The sequence below is a fragment of the Pungitius pungitius genome, chromosome 13 (assembly GCF_949316345.1).
Source record: "Pungitius pungitius chromosome 13, fPunPun2.1, whole genome shotgun sequence".
Classification (NCBI taxonomy): domain Eukaryota; kingdom Metazoa; phylum Chordata; class Actinopteri; order Perciformes; family Gasterosteidae; genus Pungitius; species Pungitius pungitius.
This window is the reverse complement of record NC_084912.1, coordinates 8,950,415-8,969,046: the sequence shown is the minus strand read 5'-3', so window position 1 is coordinate 8,969,046 and position 18,632 is coordinate 8,950,415. Positions and strand designations below refer to the sequence as shown.

Below are 18,632 nucleotides of genomic sequence, written 5' to 3'. Positions count from 1 at the left end.
TATCTGCCAACTCGAGTTGGAGAGTGCGACGGGGAAAAAAGACAAAGAAGTGGGGTGAGGGGTGGGAGCAGGATGAGAAAATCCTTCAAGGCGAGGCTGGCACCACCGAGGTGGTAATGAAGGGATTACAGCACAGGGGAGTGAGGGACGTGTAACGCAACCACAAAGCTAATGAATGAATAAAGGAGATTAGGTCATTTACAAAGGAAAGATAAGTCCGGCCCGGAGGAAAACCAAATTTCGCGCAGGTCCTTTTTTTTTTCTTTTTTTTTTTACGATCTAATACATCAATCCTTGTATCAGATGATCCCGTAAGGAGTGACACTGCCTGGAATGAAGATCATTCAGAGAATGTTAATGCTCAGTGGGGGATTGTGAAATTACAGGCCCGGGACCGGGTCATTCCAATTTATTGCCTGCACTGCACAGCTGTGGTCTTTTCTCTTGTACTGAACACTGAGGTGGAAGCGTAGCTGTCTTTTGAGCATTTTGTCAACCGTCTCGTGTCAATCCTCTGCCCCCACAAAGTAGGAGTAATATAAGTGCCGTGGGCCAAAGAAGTTCATCTTCTGGCACTGTGCTTTTTTTATTTTTATTTTTTTATGACTCAATTAGTCAAAGCGTTTTTTTTTGCCTTTTTAATTTTCCATCCACGTACCATAAGAGTGCTGCTTGTCCAAGCAGAGCGATGACAGTCTGCTAAGAATCAAAGCCGACTGCGAGTGTGTCTTAACTCAGCCAACACCTACCGGCCTGCTCTCCTGATGAGCGCAGCTACTTTAAGGAAGTGTGATTGCACTCATGACATCTGAGAAATGACCCCATCAATGGGCTTTGAGTGCCTTACAACACCTTTTTTTTTTTTTCTTCAACTTATGCGTGTCTAACATGCTTTTATGTGAAGTGTGGGAGCATGTGCGTAACGTGAGTGTACATGCGTGATTGCTTTGCACGCCTTTCTGAAAGTGGCTGTATCTCGGCTGACCATGAAAATCGAATTGGGAGAATCCACCTAGATCTCCTTTCATCTCTCAGAAGTCCATCTTTCCTTCTAACCCTCCTGGCTAGCCAGTGGGAAGCTGCCTATAAAGAGGGAAGTGTGTAATAATAATTATAGTAAATACGCCCTCTGATGCCTTCGTAATCCCCATTTCACACTGGTCAAGATGCTTTTGATGTGATTTGAGTTTGAGAAGATTGAAGAGCCGCTTAAGACACATTTGTCTTATTTCGGGCTTTGTTCATTGCAGAATTTAGTCTTAATTAAAAAAAAACTATTTATTGATTAACCGTATAATTTTCTCCTGACATAGCCCAATACTGAGATTGAAGACTGTAGGTACTAGGTATGTATGATATGTATTTCAATATTAATATACTTGAAACTTTATGTATTTACTTTTTGAATTTTTAAGTTTGTTCCTGCATTAAAAAAGTTGACACCTAAATTGTAATGTCTGTTAATATTTAGATACTGTAGACTTTCATTTTCTATTAGTAAATAAAAATCAATACATTTAAATATAAATATAAAAATCCCTTTATACGGTTTTATTTGTTGCCTTTCGTTTTTCAAAGGTTTTGAAAGCAATATTGACATCAAGCCTGATGTTGCCTTACACATGCAATAATGATCCCAGTCACTCCCACACAGTGAGCAATGTAACTCATTAATTAAACGTAGGTGTGGGACCGGTACTTGGCCAATAGCCAAAGCACAGGAATCTGTAAAAAGAGTGAAAAAAGTTCTGCACATCTTAATTTGAAAAGTCTCACTTTGGCCCATTGCCAGCCAAAATGACCCAGCGATTTGGTTAACTATTCAAGCAGGAAAGTGCCCTTAAAAGAAAACAGAACAATCACTTAATTGCCTTTAGATTCTGTCTTTTGCGGTGAGATTATCTGCTAGTTGAACTAATCTTCGTAAAGAGCAGGAGGAATGTAGATATCGGCGCTCTCTCTCCGTGCACAGAACAACTCCTCATTCTCCACACGCAGCATCCATGGAAATCACCAGTCGTCAGCGCACATCTGTCATGCAAACGTCTTCTCGGTCTTCTGTGCGGAATAACCAGAACATAAAAGATGTAAGAGAGCAGATGTTCTGTCCGCATGATCCCCGTTACAGTCAAAGTACACATTCACCCAGCCTAAATACCTTCTAGCGGGAGCCGGAGCCACAACACAACCTCAGCGCCTGCCACTGAACAAACTACGGATACATTGTAAACCATGAAAGGCCCCCCAGTGTCTGCTTCTACTGCAGTGTGTTACTTTTTTTCAGCTGGTGGCAGCAACACACATAGGGACAGATGTTTTATTGATTCGCTTTGGCGTGAGGGATTGTCATAAGTTATACGTTTGATCAGAAAGTGGCTGTGTATGTGTGCTACTTTCGTCCATTCGTCTTTTACGTGGTAATTGCTTCTCCCCTTCCAGTCTCTCTGCGTCTAGTTTTTGCTTAGAGCAGCATCTGCTACATGAGAAATAACGTTTTCACGTTTTTGGTTGACTTAAGGGCCCTGACTCCTTACCTGCATCCGTTTATACACAAAGTAGCTCTGACAGATGCGGAGGTCAATACTCTTGTGTGTGTTCTTTTTAGTTGTGTCGGGTTTGTGTGTGTCTCTGTGTGCAAAGCGTGTATCTGGTCTGCTTGATATTTAGCTTTTCTGTCATCGATCTTGCTCCCGACGACCGACTGACAGCAGAATGAAAGCAGCAAATAGCCAAAGAGCCTGTTAAACCCCTCAGACACAGAATCTAAATGTACAATGGAGGGCCTTAACTGCTCATCTGAAAGCCACATTTTATGGATAGTGAATCGGAGCAGAAATTGGACCTCTTAGTGTGGACAGACATGTTCCAGTGTTATTTCGGTCATGGGGGCCTGCTTTCTCTATTTCTCCCGCTCTCAGTCTCTCTATCTTTGTTTTAGGAGGGCGTGCTGTGAGCCCACATGGTACTGCCTGCTTTTGTTTTTTTTTTGCAGCCTGTTGGACCCGCGTAGGTCTTCTGGGTCTCATTTCCACACTGACGTTTCCCAGACAGCCCGTCAGCTCCTCGCAGCCTGCAACAGTCCACCAAACGGCTCCACGCCGTCGCTCTCAGTGACTGTCCCCCCTCCCCGACTCCCCTCCCCCTCCCGCCACCCCCCCTCCCCCCCCCCTCTGCATTTCTTTCACGGCTGTCACGTCCGTATGTGAATGCTTCACCCTTCCGCAACTTCTCAACCTGTTCGGTTCATTCATTTGGGAGCGGGCCTGCAGATCTGCTCCGATCACTGGGTGACTGTGGTTAATGAGCAGAACCCTCGGGCTCCTGATCGTCCCATCGTTTCCACAGCGAGGAGTTTGGACAACGCTGTGCCACCAGTCCTCAATCAGCTGGCTTCTGTCTTCCCTGCCAGGCCAAAGCTGCTCCTGACAAATGGTCATGCGGTTCTCACAACAGTGCTACAGAATGACTGCATTGCAAAGAAAATAAGCACCATGATCATTTGTTAGGGCGTGAATTCAAAATGGATTCATCACTAGTTAAAATTCGACCTCGGGGGCCTCAACTTTTGCCCAAATGCACTGTTTCTTACAAATAGCAAGACCAGTTATTCCTCCAGACAAAGGTCCATCATGTTGTTTCACTGTATGAGTGAGTGTGACTGCTAAGAAGGATTGTAACTACTGTACAGTTTCCAAGTTGTGTAATGTGTGTGTTTGCCTGCTAGCTTTCAACCCCGAATACATTGCATCTGGCCTTCTTAATCCCACAGCCTGTGAGTAGGTTTGGCTTTGTCAAATTTTGGGGGGTCTACAAGCACAAGACTATTAAACTGAATCTTGGTGTTGGGGAAAAGATAAACAGCAGTAGTGTCTCTAGTGATCATTATGCTCTTTTCCTTTGTTTAGCCTTTGCCTTTTCCCAAGGGCACTATTTGTTTTCATGGCAATAAGTGGGCTTGTCTTCATTTCCTAATACAGGATATTCAGACGGTCTTTGTGTATGTGTCTGAGAAACAGAGCACATGTGGATATTTGTATCCCTGTGAGTTTGTCAGCACGCAGGACTTGGTGAGCCAGTCTGCTTGCTTATCCTCCCCTTTGTCTTGGGGTTTCATTTCATGTAATGGATCTCAATTCAAACCAGGTCCCCCTCAGTCGAGGGACCCCAGCAGCTGGCAGAAATAAACATAATGAGTTTTTCAGAATTGAGCGGCGCTCGGAGCCCCTTTTGAATTTTAAGAGATGTGGAACGGTGGAGCACAGCTTCCGAGTGTCCACCCGAGGGAAGGTGGACCAGGAAGTCCTCCCATGCATTAATCCCGTTGAGATGGAAGATGAGGGGGGGGGGGGGGGGGGGGATTAGATAGTGATGTCATAAATCGACTGCTCTCCAGGACGTTTGTCAGCGCTGGGAATCCTCGCAGAGGTTCCACGGAACAAAATGGATTCGACATTTTGGAGGTGGAAATCGTACGCTGTGGATTTGGGAATGACACCTAATAATGTTCCGCCTCTCAAGTAAAACTGCAGTAGTGTAATGTGAAAACCCATCCAAAGTCGGTGCTACGAAACATCTGCGTATGAAAGAAGTGACGTGCCTTTGCTGCTGCGCCAAAAGCCGTTGCTGAGATTCCTTTGATTTGTAAAACAAAGAAAGTAGCACCGTCTGATACTGCAGCTAACAAACTGCAGATTTCTCTTTGAGGCTTCGACAACACGCATTACTTTGGCGCACAGTGCCCTTATTTAGAAATGAAATCAACACCGAGACGAGTGACCGCTGACTCCAGACTTCAGGCACGCCTAGAGTCCGTATTCTCCGTATTCTTTCTGCAGTTTAGTTGTGGCTTCCCTTAGATGTGTTCACCGATGCAGAACCGAGGCCCAAAGTTCACTGACCACGGCTGCGTCCCGTTAGCCAGGTCAACAGAGCACCCAATAGAAAAGTTAAGCAACTTGGCAAGTTCCCCCTGAGAGAGAATACTTCCATGGGTCGGCAGACATCGTCAGATGGGTCAAGCACCCGGAGCTTTAACACTATATATATATATATATATATATATATACGTATATATATTCCTAAATATGTTCTTTCCTGAATATACCAGTTGGATAAGGATCATGCACAAGTCATCAGTCCTTGAAACAAATGGTTCACAGTGGCGACTATATTAACCGGGTTGACTCGATCATCATTAGTCATTATTAGACGGCTGCTTTCAGCGGGATAATGCATCACCGTTTGAAGACATTTCCAGGAAAATCGAGGTTGGTTCAATTACCAGATCTCAGCTAACAAAACACTTTGAGATGTTGTTGCATAACGGATTCAATTAGTCGACTGCAGAGTACATGCAGAAACGATATCATGTCTCTTATTACGGGACAAAGCAATACCTCATTCCCGGGGGGTCAAAAGCGTGGTTTCACTTTTTTTTACGTGTAGGTCATAGTCCAACATGTTCGCTCTGCCAGCCCTCGATTTAACCGCGTTTCTCCCCCTTTCACTCTTCTAATCTTCCTTTTTAATGTCCTCCGTGTGTCGTTCGCAATGACCACCCTGAAGATAAGAAATTTGGAATCCGGATTTGTTTTTGTGTGTTCGAGCGCCTATCTGCGTAAGCACCTGTAATGAGCACCACATGTTTATATGGGAGCCCAGGCTAATGAAGCCCAGTCCATTATATATTTCCCGTGGCCCCGTCGCTTGGCCTGCCGATGCACCTGTGTACACGCAGACACACACACTCACACCATCTGTCTATAATGACCGCTCTCATTCGGACTGCGCGGCGCTTCGGTCCCTCGAGTGGTCATTAGACTAGAGAAGGAGAGAGTGACTGAGCGAGAGAGACTAGCGCTTTCGGCGTCGATTTGGAACCGTTTTTTAAAATTTTGGTTGTGCTTTGGGTTTGGGGGTTGGGGAGAGTCAGAGTAGTCTGGATTGCTTAAAACTGTGCAGTAGCACAGAGAAACACTTGCTTTTTCCACCTCTATCAAAATAGAATCTGCTAATGCTTTTAAATATGAATCTTTTGCAGCAACAAAGAGCACTATAAACCTGTACGGAGGTGTACCTTGCAGCATTTAGAGTTATCAAACTGATCGCCCTTTATAAATAATTATTGTCAGCCGTCAGATGATTGTTTACTTGCACTGGACCCAGCAGTACATTTTAAACCTTCTCCCCTTTCAACTGTTTAGTCTCTTCTTTAGCAGCAATGGCCAGCTCACAGCAGGGAGCCTGCTTCCATTAAATCCACAGCACTTAGCTTTCTGGCCTTGTGGCCCTTCCCAAATCCCCTCCGCTGGCTCCTGCTAATCCTCACCAATAGTAGAAGGACAGGGCAGACAGAGAAAGAGAGGGGGTGGGGAGGGGTTGTGGCTGTTGGTGGGAGAGGGCTGGAACAGAAAGACAAACAGGCAGCAAATGTGTGCTCCATTTTAATAGGACCTAATATCTCCCAGTGGAATAAGAACTGAACCCAAGCTTTCTGATTCCACCCTTCAATATATCAATATAACAATCACAATATAACATCACATCTGTAGATATTTGTGTGGTTGTGTACGATGCACAGCTCCAGATAAGATTCAAACGCAGGCAATCGGGCATCAGTGGGTCCAAATGCATTTGTACCAACGTGACCTTTAGTCGTCAGGCTGAGGATCAGAGAGAGAATAAAGATGAATTATTCATGTTATTGCGTGTCTGTCTTCGCAGGGAGCTGAACGGGAATAACCTCACACGCATCACCAAGAGTGACTTCGCTGGACTCAAGTACATCCGAGTTTTGTAAGTACCTTCACGTGTGATGGGGAGATGTTTGCATGTGTGTCTGTTCATCTATTCATGCATACCTGAGCTGTGTCTAACCTTGGATCACACAACTTGTACAGCCTTGCTGCTCAAATTAGCATAAACCCGGTAAAGTGGAGATGCTTCTGTCGAGAGCCCTACTCCACAGTACATTAAGCTACTGGGGGGACTGCAGCCAGATACGTAATGGACTTGTCTCACTGTATTCTGTATGTTGTAGTAGCACTTATTGTCCCTCAGACACACAAACACATACTCACTTGCCTTGTGTTCACACACATCAACATGTAATGTGTACACAGTTAACACATTAAGGTGAAGTCATCGACTCCATCACTGTTGAAATTAAACAGCACTTTAAACAGCACAGGTTGTTAAGTAGTTGTTAAAGTGTCTATATGTGTGCATGTGAAGGCGCACACACATCCGAGTAGTGCCACTGCCAGAGGGGGACCTGTGTAGACGTTTTAAATGTAACACAAGCTGCACATCGTTCCCACCACCCAGCGAAGCCCCAATGTTTTCAAGTGTCACCGTTACCCGCCCATCCCCCGGTCGCCTCCGTCCCAGCCTCGTCTCCCCTCTTCCTCCAATCCGTGCACTGCATTATACTCCCACGTGGAGGTTAAACGACTTCACGTCGGCCTGCTTGTTACTGGCGAGTAAGACGCAAACAACTCCCTGCAGTTGTGCGCCCATGCGCACACGGGGCTAGCTTATTTGAAACGCCAGCCAAATACATGGATGATTACCGCGTATGGATTTATGCACGGCATGTCCGTGGGAAGTCTGTCTCTGTGGACTCCACATCCGTGGGGCAAAAGCATTTAGACTAACAATGGGTGTAAATCTGACCTTTATGCAACCCTCACAAAGAAACCGAAGTTTATCTTTACAGTCAGTTGCCATCTATCCTGTCAGTGTTAAATCTACACAGCTGATTTACTGCCATTTGTCTGGCTCTGGCTACTTGGCTGGTCTACATCAGCCAGCAGTGTGTGTGTGTGTGTGCGTGAGTAAAAGGGAAGGCAATACAACGGAGCAACAATGGAAAAGTAGAAAGAAAAGATATAGAAAAAGCCGCAGGCCTTGTGCCTTCAGACTGTCTGTAAAAAAACTTTTCTCATTTAAAAAAAAAAAAAACTCATCACAATTTTATTCACTTCCATCTAAATTCATGAGAAAGAGATCGGAGGTGAATTGCACTTTTCTCTCTATGTTTATGGAGTGCGAGCGATGATTAGCATTTATATTCGATGGGGAGGAAGCCCAGACTGCTGAGTTGCAGCGCGGCGAGGCCTCACAGGAGACATGAGAGCTTGGCCTTCAACACAGAACAGTTGTGTAGGTAATGAAGGGAAGCTCTTGTTGCATCTAAAGCTGCGGGACGTATTCCTCCCCTTCCCACCCTGTGTTATTGTAACACTTCCAAAAAGCATCCAAACCTCTTTTTTGTGCATTAGCTTTGGCAATGTATTTGAGGAAAAGATGTGTTCCTGCTTGTTTTTGTGTATGTTTGCATGCATCCATGTTTATATTCCCGATAGCCTTGATCTCCGGCCTGCGACTCTGCCATTCAACCTGAACACACACACACACACACAGTCCACTTTCCTTTGCTTGTGCCAATTGTAAAAAGTTTAGAGCACACCTCAGTTTCCCACCTCTTAAACTTCCCGACCCCTCGTGTACCTTTCATCTGGTCTCCACCCAGCCACTACACTCCTGGACCACACCCGAGTCCGGACCCACACGCCATGGATCGCCAAGTATCTTAGATACTTTCCTGGATGCTGCCGCTCTTGCCAAGATTCCACACTGTGCCCTCAGTCCACACCACGGCCCTCTGTGTGTGTGTGTGTGTGTGTGTGTGTGTGTGTGGGTGTGTGTGTGCCCGCATGTAATATATAATATACATACTGCAAAAGGCCCGCCACCCAAAGCCTCATTTACTTTGTTAAAGCCTGAGTGACCTTTTACAGACTCATAAAAAAGTCAAAGCCGCAGTGTATCACGTGGTCTCTGAGGTTCTCTTTCTGTCCTCTCTCTGTCCTCTCTCTGTCCTCTCTCTGCAGGCAGCTGATGGAAAATCAGATTACTGTGATTGAGCGCGGGGCTTTTGATGACATGAAGGAGCTGGAGAGACTGTGAGTACCACCCAAGGGTGTCAGTAGATGGCCTGACCATTAATAACACATTTCTATTTCTTCTTCAACTTCAAATAAAAATGCCTTTACTGATCTATATTCAATATTTGTATGTCTTCAATGAGACTGAGAGCAGAATGGTATATAAAGTGTGATGCTCTTTCCTGTCTCTACATTGTGGTCGGATGGTGGTGAGAGGGTACGGCGTGGGCTGGGAATATAGTTTTTTTTATTACCTTTGCCTGACAGGAATGCCCTCAGTGGGATATGTGGGTTTAAGAGGCTTCCCCTACCGCAGAGCCCGGCTCATCTGGACAGCACCAGGACTCCTCCACAGCTTGTAAAACGGCTGGGAAAGCCCAGACAAACAGTCAACCACACCTCAATCAGCTCATTGGCAAATCAATGGTGCTCCCCACGTGGAAACCTGCACAGCAGATGACTTTGTGGACACCAATGCCGTCATGCACACTTTTTTTTTTTTAAAGACTTTCCCCCAATCTGGAGCCCACGCTAAGATTACCAAACTAGGCAGAGTTCAGCTCCCCTCCCTTTTCTCCTGCATGTTCAGATGATCCCAAACACTTGGGAAACGCATCCATGTGCGAGAATAATGAGGATATTAGGCGGCTCCTTACTTAAACGTTCTAAAAGCCTGTACCCCAGCAGCAGGTACAGTTCAGTTTGAAAGGAGTGGCAGAAGACCATTAATGCCCATTACACACTAAATCTCCGACTGGGCTGGCCAAGCACTCTTCTCGGTGTGTACAGTGAGTGGCTCAGCTCCCAACATCTGTCTGAATGTGTCCGCAGGAATGGCAGCTGCCTGCCTTTCAGATTTGCAGCCACCTCTGCGCCACAGCCAATGCATTCCCTCCCATGTGCCTCCGATGGGCCATTCAGGGAGAAGAGAGTTGTGGTTTACAACAGATTAGCAACAGTCTGTTCCTCATTGACTTAATTGATTTATTTGCATAAAGCCTGCCAGTATTGGCCCTTTGCTGTTTGACGTGGAGCATGTTGCCAACCACAATTTCTGTCAGTGCTTCCTCGAATAGGCTCCCCCGATTTTTCTTAATTTTATTTGAAAACACGTTGTTTTGATAGTTCACCCCAGATAATGTCTCTTCCTGCTCACGATAACTGGTGGATGTAATTCACTTGTTAGAGTGGAAATGTTGCTCTCCTGTTACTCTGGGAAAGTCAGCAGAGCACCGAGTTCTACAAGGCGCAGCGTTGCAATTTAACTGTGCGGAGATAATTTACGGCGCTGTCTCTGACTAGAAGTTTAATTCCCCTGAACTTTCGGTTGGATATTTATGTGACATTCATAGCGCACTGAAACACAATAGCCTGTGGCTAAGCCGATTCTAGCAGAAATTATTCACAGCCTACACAAGGGCACGCACGCATAGACACACACACACACACACACACACAGGCTCACTGGTTGATCGTATGTTTTCCTCGCCGCAGGCGGCTGAACCGTAATCAACTGCAGCAGCTTCCCGAGTTGCTGTTTCAGAAGAACCCGGCCCTGTCGCGACTGTGAGTACATTTTTCTTATTGCAACCGAGCACACAGCCTTCTGGTTTCCGTGAGTTAACATGCCGCCTCTCTTTGTCTTGTCTTCATTATGCAAGCTGCCAGCGTCGCTCAACAAATCACCGCACATCGAGATCTCAACGAGTCTGATGACTGTTGGCTTCGTGTTTGGTTTGGGTTTAAACACAATTAACGAAAAGTTAAGCTTCGTTGCACTTTGCTTGAATGCCGTCAGGTCTCATTCTCACTCAGAAGTACCGGGTGAACTGTGCACTGGGATTTCCACTGTAGTTGCTGTCTGCAAGATAAAATGAACTGTATAAGTGGAAAACCTAGTCACTGGCACATCGTTTAGCCTTGGTGCCAGTGACTAGGATTTCCGGCGTCATAGCGTTTCACTGGGCTAGTGTGTGACAGAAAGTTGTTGTGACATCGGGACTAGAGCTGAAAGACACATCAGGTGAAAGGACGTCTGTGTTACCTTAATGAGGTCATTTTATGTCACACGAGAAGTCCTTAAAAGTCACTCTGCCAGTGGACTCGTATGTTTCCATCATAGGAATGAGATGTGTCATCTTCTCCACTTGTTAAAGCCATTCGAGGACTGTCTCAAACCCACACATCCACGCACCCATGTGCCCAGTGCAGTAAGAAGATCCCTCAGTAATCCCAAATTCATAACCACATCTGCAACAAAGCGAAAAAAAAACATTTTTATGTCCTTTCTACAAGATAATCAGTGTCCTTGTTGCTAGATGATCATTCCAGCTCCCATTATTCCAGTTCAGATATCTGTAGCATCTGTGAATAATGCACTAGTGGGATGTGGAAAAATCATTTCCCTCCCTTCAATCCCACAGAGTGGTACCACCAACCCCTACCTGTCCTCAGCCCCTCCATCTGTTTATCATCTGGAGTCTCTCACTGACTTACGGCTGCAACCTCACGTCACCTATTATTTTGCCCAAACCAGCCTGTGGCTCTCGAGGGGCAAAGCGACATCCTCCGGGGGGCAAGGCCATCCCGCCTGTGGCTCACTCCCGCGGAGCAGCGCTGCGTTGTCTGCTCGGAACAGACAAAGAGCAGACTGAGGCCTTCCAGACCAGCGGATGGCCTTGAACGAGCGTGATTAAGTTCATCTGGAGCAGCGGGCGCTGCCAATAGCCGGAGGATTTCGCTAACCCAGCTCCTCCCCTTCGCTTTTTCTGCCACATTCTGGAGAATGAGACTTTGTTTAACATTGCTTAATCGGTTCGCTATGTGTCTGGGTGTACACTCATTTGTACTTTATCCTTGGCTGGATAAAAAGGAACCGTAATGGACCTTAAAGCTTTTCAAGTGCGAAAATGGCATACATTCTTCACCCGTTGAAAGCAAATGTACAATCCAGGGCCATGGAATAGAAAATAATTCAATCTTTATCCTCGACATATTTGAATGACAGAGGCTACTTTGTGAAGGTCTTTTAGTGCTTGTTAAGGTCTGGTTGTGTGGGATCAGGATCAGCGGTAGAAGACAATGGTTTTTCCTAACGTGTGTGTCTTAACTGCAGAGCGCTGCGTCTGGCCTGCACCGTAGGTTCTGGTTCCAGTCTGATGCGGTCAGGTTACAGCCTTGTCCTCTCCCGCTTGCAGCTTTTAATGGACTTAAAAGGTTCTCAACTCCCAGAGGAAGAATCACGCGCTATTTCTTGTGTGTGTGTGTGTGTGTCTCTTTGCACTTGCTCAAAGTACCCACAATGGCTTTATGATCCTAACAAGAGAGGTCAACGTGAAAGCCCGGCTGCCCTCAGGTGTAGAGCCAACCCAGATGGTTTCTCTTCTCTGGGACGCAGGATTAATTGCCCGCGTACCTCTTTTCTCTCGTTTTTACGCTCTTCCCCTGCGCCTCTTTGACTCCTCGCCTTTGCTCATTCTGCACTGAGGGTTGGAGAAAAGGCCTTGTGCAACAAAAGTGGCGTTTAGTGGTAGACGCCCCGCAGAGTGAACCGACATAAAGGAGGACGTGGGGCACAGAGGCGGGAGGGGTAACAGATGAGATTGTTACTCTAAAAAAGCTAACCAATCAAAAGTTGGTTAAAAGTTGGTAAATGAGCAGTTTTTATTCACTCCCATGCAGTTCATGACACTAAAGGGACCAGAGAGTTAATGCAAATGTTCTAGCTAAAACATGTATTGGCTACTAAAACATACATACTCCCACGTGTATTTAAATCCATTTATGCATGTCTCGTTTCATGTGCAGAAACAAATCATTTAAAGCGCACAACAACATTTTACAGAACTACGTTGTGTGCTTCCTGTTCTAAAAGTCTACTTCTTCATCTCCACCCCCGCTCCTGTTTCTCCCCATGCCTGAGAGACACCAGTGACAATGATGCATTGGGGGCCGAGGCGAGATAATTGGAATTGATTGGAGATGATTATAGATGTTTGGAGTTAAGTCAAAGCTGCCTGTGATGGATGGCATCAATGAGAAGGCATGGGAAAGGCAGCGCTGAGGTGAGCGGGGCGGCGCAGAACACCGCCGAACAATAACAGTGAAAATAGAGTTGCATTCATCACTGTTAACAACCTGTTGCCCCCCCAGCCAAGTGCCCGTGACTTCTCCTCATCCCACTTCCACTGCACTTCAGATCTGTAATCTACTCATCCACGTCTGTAATTAGTGTATTTTCGTAGTGGGAGAGCAGGAGGAAGGAAGGACCGCGGGAAGGAGGCGAAACAGAGGGATAGGTGATAGGATAAGGAAGGGGGGGGGGGGGGGGGCAGGCGGAGGTGGAGGTGCAGAGCAGTTAGCCTGCATAGCCGGCCCCAGGGGAATAGCATCTGGTTTGTGCTCGAGATGATGGTGAGGGGAGGGGGGGGGGGGGGGGGTGAGGGTTAATGCTTGCTTGCTTGTTGCTGCCACAAACAAATGGCAGCAACAACAGCTTGTTTGAAGGGGTGTTGCTGTCATTGATGGCTAACTAGCAGTATTGACGTGGTTGGGGGCGGTTGAGAGAGACATCTCCCCGGTAGGTATGGAGGAGGTAGGAGGGAGAGAGGGAATCTCACCCTTCTTAAGGATCTTTCATTTCCGTGTTAATGCTTGACTACTGGTGTGTTGATATACACAAACCCCAACCAAACACGCCGGAACACTGGCTGGGTGACACACATGCATATGCGCACACTCGCACAAGAGATAGAAAAAGAGGGGAAATGTAAATAACACCAATTAGGCACAACCACACAAAGAATAACACTATAATTACATCTGTGTGTGCTAATGTGTGGATGGCAGACACACACAAGGGATTACGTTCTTCGTATGGCTTTGACCAGATAAAAGAGCGGCTATGTGTTGATGCAGAACTGCCTGTTCAGTGTTTGCGTTGGAGCGAAGCTGTGTTTTCTGTTTGTTGATCGCTGGATGCTTAGGGAACGGTAGCTCAGTGTGCGAAGAACGACTTCTTTGAGGGAAGGAGGTCTAGAATAAATAATGTGCACTATCATTACATCTATAAATCATCTCTCTGTTTTAGTATTGCTACGTGTTTTGACTTTGTTAACATGCGGCACCTTGTGTGTCTCCCTTGGCATAGCTACACATTGATAGACTTGTAAACTCGCTGTCGTGTTCCAAAAGCCAGCAAATTAACTATTTCAACTTTTGACTTTTTGTGTATGATTGGCTGAAAGTTTTTTTTTTTCCTTCTTGTGACTTCTTTTAAGTGTTTGTACAATACTGCCCAGTGTGTGTGTGTGTGTGTGTGTGTGTGTGTGTGTGTGTGTGTGTCTGTGCATGAGTGTGTGTCTGGCAGGCTGTTAATGGCCCAAGCTGGTCTTGTCGTTTCCTTCTCTTTGTCTCTACTCATGAATGACCTCCTTCGACGTGCTCGGTCTCTCCCTCGGAGGATTGCCTGGGCCCCCACTTGGCAGCAGTCCCCATGGCAACCCGTCTTCATCAGTAGGTTTCTGTGCCATTGATGGCCGACATCCTGATTTCTTGACAGTGGTTGTCTGACACTAAGTAAACACTGACAGAGACGTAAAGTTCATTTCAGTGAAATACCTGCATGAGAGAAAGTGGCTACTTAAAAAGTTGAATCACCCAAATGTATAATCATTGTTTTTTTGAAGAGGTTCAATACCGTTACATTTAGGTATACTTATTAATATAAAAGAACAGTAACATATGTCGTCTTTGTAGAACCAAAACTCAACTTTGTCTGCGGGTTATTTAGAGAAAAACAAAAATCTCTCATTCTCCTCGGGGAGAGAATACAGAGGCAGATTTTTCAAAACCTGAATGGATGAAACCAAAGGTATTTGTTGTAGAAGCTTTTTTCTAAATTGGGCTAAAGTACTCTTTAACTTTTTTTAACATTATTTTTGCAATGGTATATCTGACCTAGCGGCCAACCAAAAAATACCAGGAAGGCCTTAACACTCCCTCTTCCCGGCCATGTCCTTGTCAGCTGGTAAAAGCGGCTTTTATGGCTTGTCGCTGTTTTCTTAACGAGTCGCACCGTTTGAGAGAGAGAGAGATGCAGACCAAACCGAAATGCTCAGAGTGGATGCCAAAAGAGGGTAATTTAAAAACCACTCTGCCATCTGAAATATTCACAACCACAGCATGAAGGGAGCAGGAGAGAAAAAAAATGGAGATCGGAGAAGAACAAGGCATAGGAAAAAAGGAAGGAGATGGTCAAGGGTTCAAAAGACAGGAGCAAAGTTGTGGCAAAAGCAGGAGAGAATCAGCAGTGTTTATATTTACTAACGATTCTGTGTCCTTCCTCATGAATAATTTAACAGATGGATTGAAGCTTGTTAAATATTCCCACCAAAGCGCTGGGACATCAGTGCTGTTTTGTGTGTGTGTGTGTGTTTGTGTGTGTGTGTGTGCGCGGCGTCTGGTACACACTGCTCTACATGCTCACCCATATCACCTCTGATGCTCATTCAAGCTAACACACACACACACACACACAGTTCTTCTGCGATGACCGTCCCAATTATACACATGTATGTGCGGGTGCACGTACGTCTTAACATCGGGGACTGGTCTGGTCATTATGAATTGATACGGCATGAATAAGACATCACAGTGTGGTCTAGATCCGTCATCAGTATACACACACAGGGATTTTACTCACAGAGCTGTCAGAGGAGGCCTCCTCCTCCTCCCCTCTGTGCCACCGCCGAGACTTTGCCTCTGTGACGACTGGTACAGATTGAAACTGACACAAACGGGAGGAAAAGGCAGCCCTCATGTCCTTTCACTCTCTCTCACACACACACACACACACACACAATCCCTGGAATCTCACAGCAGGGGCTTATGGAATGTTGCGATTCCAGCCACGAATAACAACCCATATAGTGCTAGTCGGGTTGCTCAGCTTGTGTGTTTGTAAGTGTGTTTGAACACATCCTTAGTGTGCGTGTGTGTGCGTGTGTGTGCGTGTGCATAATGGCGCCGAAGGAGCATGGCTTGAGAATGCCATCAGAATAAAAAAGCCAGCTCATTCATCACAAACTTAATAGGGTGCAATCTCCCTGCAATAGGTGTTTCCCTCATTCGGTGCATCTGTCCATCTCGTTAGGGTTCTGTTCAGGATCTGGGGTATCGATCAACAATATCTGTGCTGGATCATCGTGTGCAAGTGTCGTGTCTGAGGAGGTTAGCAGGAAGACTTTAGTGTCTTTGTAAAATCTCTTTTGATGAGCTGTTAGGGTCTTGACTTGAGACTATGGATGTCAGCGTTGGATGTGACCCAAACAGACCCAAACCCAACCTCTCCCCTCTTCAAGGAGAAAGGGGGGACGGAAAACTGCTCCCCAACGTCCTCCGAAGCAGGAAGAAGCAGAAGTTCCACACGCGCACTGAAAATGGTTGTTCCAACCCGTTCCTGTGCTCTCAGCCTCTGTCGGTGAGATTTAAAAAGAAAAATACAAACTGCAAGACAAATCATTCCCTAGAAACACGCACATGCAAATGAAATCACAAAAATGCCAGTGCACTTTTACTCCATCCACCTCAACAAGGACATTTTCTGAGTGAGGTCTGATCCAACGGCTTGGGAAAAGTGTGGTGTCTCACATGGAAAGAGATTTTTAGTTGTGCGAGTGCATATGTAATTATGGGCTTTAGACCCATCCCTCTATCCGCTGGAAGGAGAGTCTTAGGTTGAACTCCTTCCTCTTCCCTGTGGTTATATATCCATATGTTTGTATGAGTGTGTGTCTGTGTGTGAACTGTGGGCTGTCTGTCTCGTCTCTGTCTGTGGTGAGCAGGTCCATTCTTAGAGCGTTATACTTAGCACACCTCCAAGCCTTTTGTCCGTGAAAATCCGCAGCTAAACTTTAGAAAAAAATGCTGACTGAGTGTTTCAACGTAAATGGGCCGACGCCTTGTGCTCCTCGGGGTTAATGAGGTCAAGAGGTTTCGGGCTAGCGGTGAAAGACGCATACTCGTGACAACAGGTTTGCTGGTTTGAATCTCAGCGGGAGAAATGTTTGTTGGCGAAGTGAATGGGGCGGCGTTTGTCTTTCTGCATGGTATGTTGAGGTACGCCTGAACACACCACCTCCCTCCTTCAACTCCTATAGAGCTGCTAATTGGCAGTTGTGGACTTAAATAGCACATCAAGTGCTGTAAAACTGTAGCATATACGGCTAAATAATGCATTTAACATCCCCATTATTTCTAGCGCTACAAAAAAGTAACTTCTGATGACTTTTCTCAGCAGGACCGAATAGCCCTGTCAATATGTCCAGAGTTTCATTTTTTTCTTTCTATAATTCACAGTGGCTTGTAAAATATAGACAAACATGTGATAAACCACTAATTTACACAGAAGCATTAGTATGGTTAACGTTAAACACCAAAAATATTTGCATGTTTTCTTTCTTACTTGTTGACGCCAAAACACACTATTAGACTGTATAGTGAGTTTAAAAAAACAACAACATTCCAGCACTGAAACAAAGCTGTGTACCCACATTTGATTATTTACAGTCACTAGTAATGTGGCATATGAAGATACTCAGAAGGACATGTGTGCTGAATCCAAACAGGACCCCCTGTCCTGTGTCTCTGTGCTCTTCTCTCTCTCTCCTCAGACGTCCTACTTCTCCGTAAACAAAAGACACTTGTCTGTTTTAGTAAGTAGACTGCCCACATTCCACTTCGAATACATATTGAGCTGCACAGCAAAGAGGAAAAAAAAAAGTGAATTCCAGTACAAATGTTTATCTGTCTCCAATATGCACTCCCTTCGACAAGCCGCTCCCGCTGGCCTCCCAGCATGAGGCGGTGATCATATTAGACCCAGAGCATATGTGTATGCCCACTCTGGAGATAAGCTTTAGTGAGAAACAGTGAGTTTCTCTGTGCAGGGGGTGTCTCTCCTTCTTAGCTTTGCACAGCATAATAGGAAATCGCTGGTGGATGGAATTGATTTCCCCGCCCCGCTGTTTCAACTAGTGCACACACCTGCCCCACCCAAGAAGAACTTGTGTTACTTCTGAAAATCAGCCAGATCTACTGTATGTGTGAGTGTGTTACCTGTTGTGCATTGTGAATGCAGCAGGGCCTGCGGTCACACCAATCTGACACCTTCGAGGAGGCGATGAGGAGGGATGATAACTGAGTGAGAAGGAGTCACGGAGAGGTAGAGGGGAGGTAGGGGGATGCAGAGCACGATGGACAACATAGAGGAGAAGTTGTTTAGCGGGAGCAAATGACAAAGAATCTTTTGCAGTAATTTCATGCCATAGATATTCTATTTCACGTCTGATTTATCATTTATACAGCTCGGAAAAGTTCCCTTGTAAACTTAAAATTGTTTTTTCAGGTAGCTTTGAATTCCTTCCACCCAAATCCAGTGTAGAAATCAATCAAGAAAATAGTCAAAGAATAAGAGGAGTGGAAAGCGGTAAAATTAGTTTAACGGGGGGGAGAAGGACCTCAAAGTGACAGTCAGTGCCGGGGAAGCAATAAATAGTGTGGGGATGGAGTAATTGGGGTTGGCAGATGAAGCAAGAGAAAGAAAACGAGGCAGAGAGAAGAAAGATTGGCCTCATCTGTCTACTTTGAAAGGATTCTCATCTGCCCTCTCATGTATGTGGCTGT

At 45.7% G+C, this 18,632-nt stretch overlaps 1 protein-coding gene across 5 annotated transcripts in view; it reads left to right on the top strand.

Annotated features, from left to right (window-relative positions):
• The window catches only part of slit1a (slit homolog 1a (Drosophila)), a 74,969-nt gene that overhangs the window by 3,474 nt on the left and 52,863 nt on the right, over positions 1 to 18,632 (top strand). For 4 of the 5 annotated variants that reach the window (XM_037465386.2, XM_037465390.2, XM_062566476.1 and 1 more), the window contains 3 exons: positions 6,724 to 6,795; positions 8,895 to 8,966; positions 10,443 to 10,514. In XM_037465386.2, the coding sequence (XP_037321283.1) occupies positions 6,724 to 6,795; positions 8,895 to 8,966; positions 10,443 to 10,514 (216 nt within the window). Of the gene's footprint in view, positions 1 to 6,723; positions 6,796 to 8,894; positions 8,967 to 10,442; positions 10,515 to 14,306; positions 14,463 to 18,632 lie in introns of those variants that run through there. The other variant, XM_037465391.2, reaches the window with a different exon arrangement.